The sequence below is a fragment of the Thunnus maccoyii genome, chromosome 16 (assembly GCF_910596095.1).
Source record: "Thunnus maccoyii chromosome 16, fThuMac1.1, whole genome shotgun sequence".
NCBI lineage: Eukaryota > Metazoa > Chordata > Actinopteri > Scombriformes > Scombridae > Thunnus > Thunnus maccoyii.
Window position 1 is genome coordinate 17,688,408 of NC_056548.1, and position 13,054 is coordinate 17,701,461.

Sequence of the window (13,054 nt, forward strand, 5' to 3'; positions counted from 1 at the left end):
GGCTGCGTTCAAACGAAGAGTACATGTGGAGCGAGAGGATAACCTGTGATGACTTCTGTCTTCGTTACATCTGGTTTTAGCTATGATATGAAACCTCTCTTCTCAGTTTTTCATAAAGAAAAACTGAGAAGAACTACCCATCACTATAGGATTAGAGATATTTTTTACCTTGTAAATATGGAAAATATTAGGTAAACTGTAAACTGTAAACTGAGAGGATCATCTGCCAGTTTGAAGAAGACATGGGGACCATCCCGGACTGAAAAACTCTTAGGCCATTGGCCTTGTTATGTTTCCTTTTTCATACAGGTGTTCTGTTTCTTTTTCTTCTGATCTTCTGTTTTGTAATTACTTAAAGTCTCAATTGAAACTCAGTGTACTACTTGTCTGTTATCTTGTCTGGAAACCCAATAAATAAAGTTTTGAAAAAAAAAGCATGTGAGCAGCTTACAGACCATTAAATTTTGCACTAATAAGAAGGCTGTAAAACTGTCATTGCGTGTATTTTTTAAAAAGTATTGTTTTATTTAATTTATGTATATATTTTGTATTCATTATTTTTATTCTGTGTTATTATTTTTTTAATTTTTATTTGATTTTCTTTCTATTTATCATGTGTTGTTTGTGACTCCCCATTTAGTCAAATGTGTGCAAATACTCACACTATTACCTTTTAGAAGTACAAAATGACATTGAGTGTACATTTGAAACAGCTTTTAACGCATTTTTTTACATGTTGTTTATCAATATTACAGATTAAACTGTACCTGTCAGAATTTAATTCATAAATCCCACAACGGATTCATTTGTTCGCACTGCTGTCGAAGAATAAATATATAAAGCAGTAATAAGCAGTTAAATGTTGTATATCATACAGGATTTAATTTGTAGCAAACGAGATGGTATTTGAAAAAGGTTTGCATAAACTGGGGACATGAACTCGGTCCCTTTAGTCCATGAAATGATGTCATCGCTGGATGGACTCAACGCAAAATTTGGTCAGGCGGATAAAAAAAACAGCCACCGTAAGTGCGCATGCGCTGTGCTCTGTTGCTACTCAGTTGTTGTAGTTACCAGGAAGATTAACCGCGATGATCAACTGGCCCTGGTGAGTGGTGACGCCAGCTAGCTGGCCGTTAGCAGGCTCCCAGAAATAAAGGCAAGTTTTTGTTGCTGTGTTTGTGTTTGTCGTTACAAAAAAAACGTTGACTTTAACGGCCTCCATCAAGGCAGACGCTTCCTGGTTAGCTTCCCATACCTAACGCTAAAGTAAAGTCGTATGTTGTTTAGCTTTAACGCTTGTTGTCTGGGTTTAGTCTTGTGTGTCTCCTTTAACCGTCATAGAAAATAATTTCACTGCCACCACAAGTAGAGAGAGGGGGGAAGCAGCTGTTCTCAGCTAACTGTGTGCTAAATGTGAACCAGTGTTTCAGGTCTGCACGAATGTGAAATTAGTTGTTTACGGGTCTTAGTAACGTTGTTATTAATATTGTATTTTGCACGACTGGACTCGCGTCTGTTGGAGGCAGGTTGACGAGACGTTCACTGACTGGTATGTTGGCAGGTGGAGGAGGTGGATACCATGGTAAACCTAGACACTTGATCCCAGGAAGATTTCACCGGGCAGCTCGTCCGCCTACACTGTAGAGATGCCAGCTGTGATCCGGGATAAGGAGGACTCTGAGTCCTCCTCAGAGGACGAGCAAGAGTAAGTACAAGTCTGCAGTTTGTGCATATGTCCTGTCCTAATTGTATAATCACATAAAACTGAACGTGATCGACCCCAGTCAGCTCCAGAAACAGTACTGTCAAGGCTTAGCAGTATAAAAACACCCCATCTTTTACTCATCATCATAAATAAAATCATTTGCTGCTCCCCCAGCCTGGAAATTAAATGAAAAAAGAACCAACTCTGAGGTCATTTCTACATATCTAAATGCAAAATCACAACAGAGTCACCTCAGCGTCCAGAAGTCTTTATATGTCAAACTTCTACATTAGATAGATAGATATATAGATAGATAGATAGATAGATAGATAGATAGATAGAGTGGCTTATCAATCCCAAAGGGAAATTAAAGTGTCACAGCGGCCACTTGACATAAATCAAAATACAAAAAAATGAGGCAGACAGAAGAAACAAATACAATTAAAGGATAATTATGTACAATAACTAAATAGACTAACTTAAAAATAAAAGAATAGAATAGACACCAGAGATATAACCATAACTATAATACTATTTGCTGAGTATACACTGTTCAATGATGTTAATATGCTATAGTATAATACACTGTACATTAGTGTAAGTCAGGTGGATATTGCTAAGGTAGGAAGGTGCATGACTGTCCATGGACTGTCCACACTGACGATAGCGTGATAATAAAACTGAATTGTAATTTCCTTACACTTTATTATTCGTAGATATTTCATATATATTGTCATTATATTATAATATATTTAAATTTTTCATCAATGTATTCTATTTGAATTTCTTAAAAAATATGGATACCTGGGAATCGATTAAGAGGTACCAGACTACTCTGATGGCACCACAAACAGAATGCTTATTCTTTTATATTTATAGCAGATTTTTCAGCACCTTTGTTTGAGTATTTTTAGTTCTCTCAAAATAGGTTCCTCCTCTAATATGTAGCACACTCACTGTTTTCATAACTGTGACGTAGGTAGTTCAAACTTATGGATAAATGACTAGGATACCGCTCAGTCCCTGCATCTTGTGGATGTGGCTGTGTGAATTAAGCAGGTCTCCATCTGTGTCACTTAGGTTCTTAATCTACTGAGCCTCCTGGTATATAAAGATTGACCTCTAAATACAGTATTAATGTGACACCATGCTGGAGCAAAAACATTTTTTTTCCTGCTGTATGAACGGCTTTGTCGTTGTAATTTGTCACACTCATTTTGAATGTGTAATCTTATATATGGGAGCCTGTTTTAATAATTAATGCCAAGATACATTTAGACATAATGAAGACGTCAAGTAGCTTTCATTTTTGCATAATTGATGAAAGTTCAACCGGATGAGAGGGAGGAGCGTCTATAGCTCCAGATCATAGTTGGAACAGTTGGTCTTTTTATCTCGTCTCTGCCAACTAATTCCCTCTTAAGCTTTACTTAGTCATACCTTACTGAGAGCCACTGTGCCTGCTTTGAGGTGAATTCCCATCTCCTGAATTAGTTTGGATTGCTTAGTATTAAGGTTTAACCTCCAGGTGACTGGTGCTGCTTTTACTGACGGGGCTGTTATATTCCATTGAATTACTGCCAGAGCAGGAAAACCATGAAATTATTAAAAATCTATCAACTCACACTCATCACATGCACTGCTACAGTAAGACATTTTGATTTAATGGGTTTGAAAAGTAGTATTTCCAGTACATTTATCACCCAACAAGCATCGCCTACACACTTGATTTCAACCCATTTAAGTTTCTTCTGCTCAACTCTGACTTGAGTGATACCACTTTCTTTTCCAGGGGTGTTACTAAATGACATTAATGTGATGTAAAACTGCAAATAACAACAACAGAAAACACTAAATGACGCAAAAGACATCAAAGTATAACATTGCAGGCAAATACAAGAAGCGCATAGCAGAAATAAAGAGAAACACATATAGCCTATAAAATAAAGCATGTATGGCAACCAAGGGGAAAAAAGCACAAGACTTAACCAGGTTTTGTAGCGTAGAGGCTTGAAAATACTTTTTTGAAAACATCATTAATGAAAATAAAAAGTAAACAAACTTAAGAACAGTTGTTGACAATATCACACATTATCTTGGCTTTTGATTGATGGACAGATGAGGGGGAGTGTACAGTTAAATACCACATTGGCACTTTTCCCAATAAACGTTTAATTTTATTTTTTTTTTGTTTTTGTTTTAAGTATCATAGGTTGTTAGGTCTCTAAAGTCACTTGGAAGAATATTCCAGTCATATGATGCTCAGAAAAAAACAGGCTGAGTGGCTTAAAGACCTTGATGAATCTCTGTCAACAGCTCAGATGTGCCTAGTTATAGTCTTTTTATAAATCCAGTCAGTATTATAGGAAAAAAGTAGTTACTAATGTTTGCAACCTGCTAAAATATCACAGGGATGGTAACAATTTGGCCTTTTGTCTAAGACCTTCACATCCTGTGAGTATCGTATTTCAATCGTTTTGATGGCTTAAATATGATCAAAACACGTTGCTTAAGGGCCTGCAAAACAATCTCATCTCAGTGGAGAAGATATCTGCCGCATTGTCTTACATACCTGGATACTTCAGCAGTTGTTTACATGCCTCCCCTTCCTTTATCAAGACTGGCCGTGCCTGATTGAGTTCTACTCCATCAACATGCCGCCTTATCTTATTTTTAACCCTCCGATAAGCAGGCTGTGTCTGGTACTATCAGATAATGTGCAGTTTTACAAGTCGTTTTGTTAGTACAGTACATGGGTTTGTTGTTGCCCAGCGCCTCCAGAAACTGTGTGTGGTTCTGTCTCTATCTGCTCGACTGAAATAAACACCATGTCAGAATACATTCCCTCAGCATGAGGTAAGCTGCCCTTATAGGTGAGTTCACATCATCGGGGGGATGACCGCCAAAGATTTTGGGCAGTATAATTTACCCCAGAGTGGATCTCCATGATATCATTACCGGGAAGTTTTTCTGTGTGTAAGGTGTTTATCTCTCTCTCTTACTTGAATTTTGAGAAGGTTTGTGAGCCCTGGAATTTGAGAACATTTATAAAAATCTGCCTCTAACTGTGACTGCATCTCATCTAAACGTTTGTCCACCAGAGATCATCCCTGCGTTGCCTGGAGCGGCCTTAGCAAGACCATCCCAATTCTCTTGTTTTTCCCCGAGGCCATCGTCTCCAAAGATGGGAATATCAGCTCTATCGGAGGTACACCAGAATTTGTTGAAGCTATAAAAACATTTTGGGGGGGGGAAGGGGGCTTCAATTAGTTTGATCCTGAGAACCTGTTATTGTAAGGAATACTGTGTGTGAAGTTAAAATCCCAAGTGTTTAATTTGCTCAGAGCGATACAACATGGCCTTCAAGATTGTGCGCACAGAGAGCCGCCTGGTTCGAGGATTACTGACCAATCATGGGTTCCATGAGGTAATGCTCTCCACTCAATCATGCAAATTTAAAAGATTAGCATCTTTATAAAATCTGTATTGTTTTTTTTGCAGCACATGCTATTTATTTACCTCTCTGCTATGTAGGATATGGGATAGAGGGGCTTTTTTTTTTTTTTTTTTCTTTGACTGATAATACCGATGTCAAAGCCCGGGAATGCACCCATGGAAAAAACCAAAATGACCTCAAGAGCATTAATCCGGTTTTCACGAGGGCACACAACCCCCATTATTGCTCTTTCCAAGCAGTTACAATTAATTCCCTTTTTATTTCATTTCAATGCTTCTTGACTCCCGCTAACCCATCATCAAAGGCAGACGAGTGTCTACCACAGTCTCCACAGAGCCAAACTTTAATAAGCCTTTATTGCAAACATCTGGCTCTCCCCTAGACACCGAGCAGTCATGTGAATTCAGCCTCCTAATGAACTGTTGGAATAAAACAAAACAAAACAAAACAGATAAAATGAGATGATGGTGATGAAAATCTGTGAGTTGGCCATCATTTTGGGATGATTTCAATAGAGCAGGGTTTAATTCTCCAGGTTAGTGTCTGCTCTGCTTCTAATACTGCTTTTGGTGACTGGAAACTGTACAGATCTCATTCTCTGTGCACATCAATTTTCTATACTTGGATCTAACTTATTCAATCCAGAGTCTGTTAATTGCAAACAAACATTATGTCTGTTTTTTTTAGGTTCACCCAAATAGTAATGACTTTAACCTCATGTGGACGGGATCTCACCTCAAGCCTTACATACTCCGTAGCCTTCAAGATTTCCAGAGGGTCAACCACTTTCCCAGGTATAACAGAGCACTCGAGTATACGAGTGTATTGCCACTGTTTTCTGTGTTATAAATATCACCACTGAACCATTTTAAGCCCTTCAGTTCTGGCAGTGTGTTTCTTGGCTTCCAGTGCAAAGCGCATTTATTTTGGACTGGTGCCTCTCTGAAACACGAAATGAATCATATTGTCAGGCAGAGGGCGATCTACTGCTGTTGTGTATGCACGGTGCTGTATATTTGTATTTTTGTGTCGAAGTTTGTGCTTTAAACCGGAGCCTCTGTTCATTTCCAGGTCATACGAACTGACGCGCAAAGACCGTCTTTATAAAAACATCCAGCGAATGCAGCAGACTCACGGCTTCAAAAACTTCCACATCGTTCCTCAGACCTTTGTGCTCCCCTCTGAGTACCAGGAATTCTGCAGTAAGACACCTCCCACACGATCCTGTCGGTCTAAGCGGAGCTCTAGTTATGATATATTTAATGCCATTGCCAATTCTAAACATACACTATAAATACTTCCTCTTCTCTTTCCTGCTTAGATTGTTTTGCCAAGGACAAGGGCCCATGGATTATTAAACCAGTAGCATCTTCAAGAGGACGAGGCATCTACTTGGTCAGTAATGTGAGTGATTTTTTTCCCAGCGGACAAGGCAGTAGAGACACGGGACAGAAATGGTGACAGTATCAATCTGTTTTTCAGTTTGTGTGTGAAAATTGTATGTGAAGCTTACAATTCACGTGTAACACAGATTCACATTAATGTCCAACCGAATGAAAGTTAACCGTGCTGTAAGGCAGTACTGACTTTTCAAAAAAAAATACCGTGTGAACTGAAACAGTCAGCTGGCCAGATGTTTGTGCGTGGGGGTGTACAGATACAGCTGTCTTTGAAATAAGTATCAACCAGTGTTTCAGACATTAATAAGCTTTGCGGAGTAAATCACACACTTCCAAGGCCCCGGCTTTTGGAGGAGCTCGACAAGGTTCTCACTCTTGGAAAACATGCGCACAATTCTTCTTCTTCTAAGGCATTTTTATGAAACAGTGGAAAGAATGTCAGAGCGATATTTGGAGAGAAGAAAGAAATACGTTCATTTTTTGGGGGGTTGGGGGGGGTGTGTGTGTTGGGTTTTCTCTGAACTGTAGCCAGCACTGAGGTTACCCTGCCACCCCCTCTTTTTCAACTCTTCTCAACTTCGCCACCTGCAACACATTTCAGCCTCATAAATGACCCATCTCCCACCACCAGATTGTGTTTTTATAGGCTATTATTGAAGGTTGACCAGCTATGGCCAGCGTCACCGCAGTTTCTAACTTTTCTTGATCTGATTATTCTTTGATGTTTACAGTTAACCACAGCCTTACATCAGATATTGAGAATTCATTATTTAACGCTGACTATATGAATGAATGAGTGCTAGGAAACACTAAAAAAAGATCATTTAGTTTGTCAGGTCACATCTAATGCCATGTAACTTAATTACAGTGTAATTTACAATATCAGTTGCTATGTTGCCTGGTGATGTGATGACTTTGCAACCACATCAAGGTGAAACAGCTTCACTACAGTACACTACTTTAGATGGTCTTTGCTGTTGTGTGAACGTGTGGAAAGTTACAGATTGTAGCTTTAAACCTGTTTGGATGATTATTATAATATACTGCCTGCATCTTCTTCTTTGTGTGACGTACCGCATGTATTCATAATACTGTCTTTATTTCTTTCTGTTTGCCATCTACAGCCAAATCAGATATCAATGGATGAGAACATCTTGGTGTCTCGCTATATTAATAACCCGCTACTGATAGATGGTGAGTTCCACACACACACTTTGGTAAGAAGGCAGATTTGAACTGGTTCATCTATATGACTGTACTAAATTTTTTTTGTTTTGTTTACAGAGTTCAAGTTTGATGTGCGGTTGTACGTGTTGGTAACATCATACGATCCGCTCCTCATCTACGTGTATGAGGAAGGCCTGGCGAGGTGAGCTCTGTGTGTGGGTTTTTTTTTTTTTACATTGTTTACATAATTATTGGGATGGTGACTCGCTGACACTACAGTGATTGCTGATCCTCTTGGGGACAGAGAAACAAATACAGCACACTTGACTTGTAATAACACGCTGAGCAGCTTCACAAATTTCAAGCTCTTTGCCTCTGTAACAGCTTATATTTCACTTCTGATTAAATAATACTTAAATAAACAACACTAAACATCTAAAGGTCTTAGATTTTAGGCTCATTCATCATCAGATAGATCACCACCCAAAATCTGATGATGTCATTTAGATGAACCAGTCATCTACAGTCATTCAGTCATCTCTTGAGCTATCTTACTTGAAAACAAATTACAGACAAATAATGAAAACATGGATCCATGTCCAGCTGTGCTGATGGAAGAAATGACAACACTATTAAAACATTTTAATACACGTAGTATTAGAAGTGGATGTTAGACACTGCTACAGAACTCTTCTCACACTTAGCACAGTAGCAGTCTATGTGGACTAAACTGTGCATAGTGACACAAAATGTCAATACGCATACTGCGACCAAATATTTACCACGTTTGTGTCCCGTTATTGTCGATCTCCTCTCATTTCCTGTCATCGCTCTACTGTCAGCTGTCAAATAAAAGCATAAAATGTTCCACAAAGAGTGAGTCCTTTTCTCACTCAAAGTTAACCAGCGGTTGTGTATTTACAGCCCATTTTGCACATTTACCTACTCTTTTCACTGATAAATACATGCTACATTTCTACAACATTATCTGAATTTCAGTTTCATTACAGACTACACAAAGAGGAACATCTTCAAAACGGTTTTATCGCATTAAAATAGAACCAGCCAGAGTGTCCTGGGATAAATGTTATTATTTATAACAACAGTCCACATAATCAGATGTCCCTGATGGCGGGGTTAACTACCGTTGCTTTATACAGTACACTATATGTATATTAATGAGTAGATGTACTGTGTAGAGTACTGTTTAAACATGTTTGTTTTTTTTACCATAGTAATACTGTAGTTTTATTTCATGTACACTTCTGATGAATTTCTATAATATATACTGCAGTACACTCTATACAGGAAAGAGGAGCCATTCTTGTTTTGTAATAGATAGTTTATGAAGAAAATCAAAGATGCTTGAAAGTCTTATAAGAAATATGTTGATTTTTTGTGTTATGAGTGACAAAGTTTTCTTGATGTGAGGGAACTTTTGCTACTTTTATATCACAGTGAGGTGACTGTGAGACATGTATAATGTGTTTTGGTAGTTTTAGTGCAGTTCGGATGTGAGATGTTGTGCCAAGCAGCACCGGGTGAAGATTTTTGATAATGTAAATTCAGTACTGAGAAAATCATGTAACCATTTGACTATGTATGTGTTTTATACATGTGCAGATTGAATAGTTAATAGTTAAATAGGGAATCTACCTTTTGTTTCTTATGTGTAATTAGTTTTTGCTTGGTGCTGCTTGTGAGATCCATCACACACTTTTATGAGGCACATTCACTGGTGCTCATTCAGTGCCCAGAAGAGGGCAGTCTCAACTTTCCAGACCAACTGCTGTGTAGTGTGTGAAGTGGTAGTAACTTTGAAACAAAGCGCTCTATTGTTTCAGTTGTAGGATGTGCTCATCAAACGCTGCAGATTATGTCAGTGTTCAGATAGCATCTCATGATGTCTTTGTGTAATTGCACGTTATTTATTGGCTGTAGAAATATAGCAATAGTTATTTATTAAAACAAGGGGTGTCTGTTATCAGGCACAGGTAGGGTAGGATAGAGTAGATGATTGATAGAGCGACTGGCTCGCCGATTTGGTCTGACAGAGGTACGTGCTGGAAACAGAGTGTCACCGCCCTCTTGTTTGCTGGCTTGATTATAAACCTTGTGCAATAAATCATGGCCAAATTCTGAATCCCACTTTAATCTCTTGACATTCCTTTGGGTTGTGTTGGTATTCAGGTACACAGTGTGTGCCAAGGAATTCTCATTATTGCACATGTGGCATCCACTCCTCACAAACTCTGCCAGAAACTAATCTCTTCCTAAGTGCCCCCATTATTCAGTCAAGTGTCAGCCTTATGAAAGTGGTCATTATGGCAGAGAGATATGTAGTGAAATGGTTGGATGACAACTTATTATTTTTTCCTTTCTTTCTGGTACAAATAAACACTGCCTGTCCGCAGATTTGCCACAGTCAAGTATGACCGGACTTCAAAGAACATTAAGAACACGTTCATGCATCTCACTAACTACAGCGTGAACAAAAAGAGCAGCGATTATGTCAGGTAATCAGCGTACACCGAGTTAACAATATGTCAACAGTAGTTTCTGTTTCATGAATGCATCAAATTGAAAACGGGGCTGTTATGGGAAGCTAGGTTGACTCATCTATTTATTATAACTTTCATTTCTTCCTTTTTCAGTTGTGATGACCCTGAAGTTGAAGATTATGGGAACAAGTGGAGTATGAGTGCAGTGTTGAGGTATTTGAAGCAGGAGGGGAAGGACACCACATGTGAGTCAAACTTTCATTCTCTCCCTTTTTCTCATGCTTTTTTTCCCCTTTAATTTCCATGCATATAATATTTAAAAGTCCATAAAAAGATGATACAATTCATATTAGCTCAGTTTGTAGTAGCACACAAGCCCTGATCACTTTTCTCTATCAAAATTCTAACAAAACTTGTCTATCAATTAATCAAAACAACTCCATCCGTCCCTTTTTTTTCTTCCCATTTTCTCTCTCCCAGTGTTGATGAGACAGGTGGAGGACCTCATCATCAAAGCTCTACTGAGTGCTGAACTACAGATAGCCACCGCCTGCAAGATGTTTGTTCCCCACAAGACAAACTGCTTTGGTACTCATTTATATTCTTCTCAAAATGTTTGTGACTTTAAAAGTTTGACATGTTAGCACCTGCAATAGGTGTATGTCAATTAGATGTATAACGTACTGTAAGCCAGTCTGAGTTATGGAATCATGTTGCAATTTGCAAATGCAAAACAGCTGATCTAAACACCATGGGATAGTTTGAGGGTGAAGAGCACCATAAGAAAAACAAGCTATATAGTAGAATTGTGAAAAAAAAGAATTTCCTTTGAATTAAATTTAAACTCTGGGCTTAAATACACATAAATACTTAGTCATGCACACTACCACACCCCTCCCATTTCCTTTCAGTTTCGGATTCATTGTCCAGCAATTCCTCCATACTGTTTCTTCAGTGAGCCGAACTGAGGCTGCAGACAGTCATTGCTCAGTGTGGAGCCTTCTTGCCTGTTGCTGCCCTCTGACTAGCCGCCGGGTCGTGAAGGGCCTGTTGACAGAAGCAGGAATTTGCTTCCTCTCCTCTGTTGCCATTCAACTTTGCCTGATTTAGGCTGACTGTTTTCTTGGCTGCTCCTGCCTACCAGCGGGCTCGAGTGAACTCCATTTTGGAGCCATTACCCGTGTTAGTGTTGGCACTAATTGTCTGCGCTCTCTCTCTCTCTCTCTCTCTCTCTCTCTCTCTCACTCTCTCTCTCTCTCTCCCTCTCTCTCTCTCTCTCTCTCTGTGTGTCTGGCAGTCTCTCTGAGATTTTGGGTTTGAGAGCGAGCACGTTGGCCCGAGCCTCCCTCAGTATCGCTGTCTATTTTTCGCTCTCTTTTTCCTTTTCTCTCACTATTTGTGTTTGTTTATAATTCTCCTTCTCCTCCTCACAATTAATTCCAATTTCAAATTAATGAGCTTTATTGGCATGAAAAGACATGAAAGAGTGTGTATATTGCCGAAGCAAACAAATATTAATGCTAATAGTAATAGCCATGTTTGTTATGAATAACTAACAATAACAACAGTTACAACAATAATAATAAATGTATACCTTCAGTATATGTACAATCACAAACCCCAGTAAACTCGAATATGACAGTCAATCAACAAGCAAACAAACAACAACAACAACAGTAAATGTGAACAAAACAAAGAACAGCCAGTATTTAATCTGGTGGCGTTTCACTGGATGTCTCTCAGGCTGTGGCAAGAAGCCAGATATTTAGCTGCCAATATGCAGGAATTTTGTTTTTCTCCTAATAGGTATTTGAATTGGTCCCTTTCTGATTGTGTTTCAGATTCTTGATATTTGTGTAGAATTTTGGGGAAGAATAATGCTCTAATTTCTGCATATTTGTTGCAGTGTAGCAAAAAATGTACTGTTTTCTGTGTGCACAGTGAACACAGCTTGTCCTCCCTCGGCAGCAGCCAGGTCTGTCTATGACGACCAGTCTGTGTCCACTGAGTCTGTATCTAGTCAGTGTCTTTCTCAAAGCCTCATTAGTCACGGTGGTCAGATATTCTGCCGTGTACTGTTGCTTTAGGGCCAGATAACTCTCCATTTTACTTTGAGTTTTTGTGGTGTCTTTCCAATAAGTGATGCATTTTTTCTTTTCGTCTTGTTATAATTTGGTCAGGCCAGATTGTCTGTGGGCTGTCCTGAGGCTCTGCAGGGTTGGTAGAGGTTAGGGAACTGAGTCTCAGGACCAGTTGGCTGAGGGGACTCTTTTCCTGGTTCATCTCTTGGTATTTTAGGGCTTTGTGGTGGAATGTTTGAGGGTCGCTTGTTTTGAAGTGATTGTAGAATTTGATGTCTCTTTTTTCAGTTTCAATTTGGAGGAGGTATTGGCTCAATTCTGCTTGGCAGGCATTATTTGTAGTTTTTCTGTCAAGGTGACTTGACTACTTTTATTACTTTTTTTGAATACATTTACAGAAATCCACATGAAGTGTTTGGATTGGATGTTTGTCCCAGTTTGTGAAATTTAGATGTTTGCTGAGCGTTCCCCAAACTTCACATCATCGTCATACAGAGCAATGGGTTCTATAACTGATCGAAAAAAATTTTAACCAGATTTTAATTGGTCGTCTATTTTGATGTTTCTTTTAGATGTATGGAATGCCCTCCTTGCCTTGTCTTTCAGGTCATTCACAGCCATTATGAAGCTACCTGTGGTGTTGATTTTTAGGCCTAAATGTGTGTAAGTGTTTTGTGTTCTAGTTCAACTGTGTCCAGACCTTTTTTGAAATATCATTACGTTTGGCTTCTTGAGGTTCA

General features: G+C 38.9%; 1 protein-coding gene across 4 annotated transcripts in view; it reads left to right on the forward strand.

Annotated features, from left to right (window-relative positions):
• The first annotated feature begins 1,023 nt into the window (after positions 1-1,023).
• ttll5 (tubulin tyrosine ligase-like family, member 5) overlaps positions 1,024-13,054 on the forward strand; it is a 54,513-nt gene continuing 42,482 nt past the window's right edge. For 2 of the 4 annotated variants that reach the window (XM_042389415.1, XM_042389418.1), the window contains exons 1-12: positions 1,024-1,108; positions 1,565-1,708; positions 4,810-4,916; positions 5,053-5,135; positions 5,853-5,959; positions 6,237-6,367; positions 6,487-6,569; positions 7,690-7,759; positions 7,850-7,934; positions 10,147-10,248; positions 10,387-10,478; positions 10,714-10,821. In XM_042389415.1, the coding sequence (XP_042245349.1) occupies positions 1,650-1,708; positions 4,810-4,916; positions 5,053-5,135; positions 5,853-5,959; positions 6,237-6,367; positions 6,487-6,569; positions 7,690-7,759; positions 7,850-7,934; positions 10,147-10,248; positions 10,387-10,478; positions 10,714-10,821 (1,027 nt within the window). In that variant the 5' untranslated portion in view covers positions 1,024-1,108; positions 1,565-1,649. Of the gene's footprint in view, positions 1,109-1,163; positions 1,244-1,294; positions 1,434-1,564; positions 1,709-4,809; positions 4,917-5,052; positions 5,136-5,852; positions 5,960-6,236; positions 6,368-6,486; positions 6,570-7,689; positions 7,760-7,849; positions 7,935-10,146; positions 10,249-10,386; positions 10,479-10,713; positions 10,822-13,054 lie in introns of those variants that run through there. The other 2 variants (XM_042389416.1, XM_042389417.1) reach the window with 2 other exon arrangements.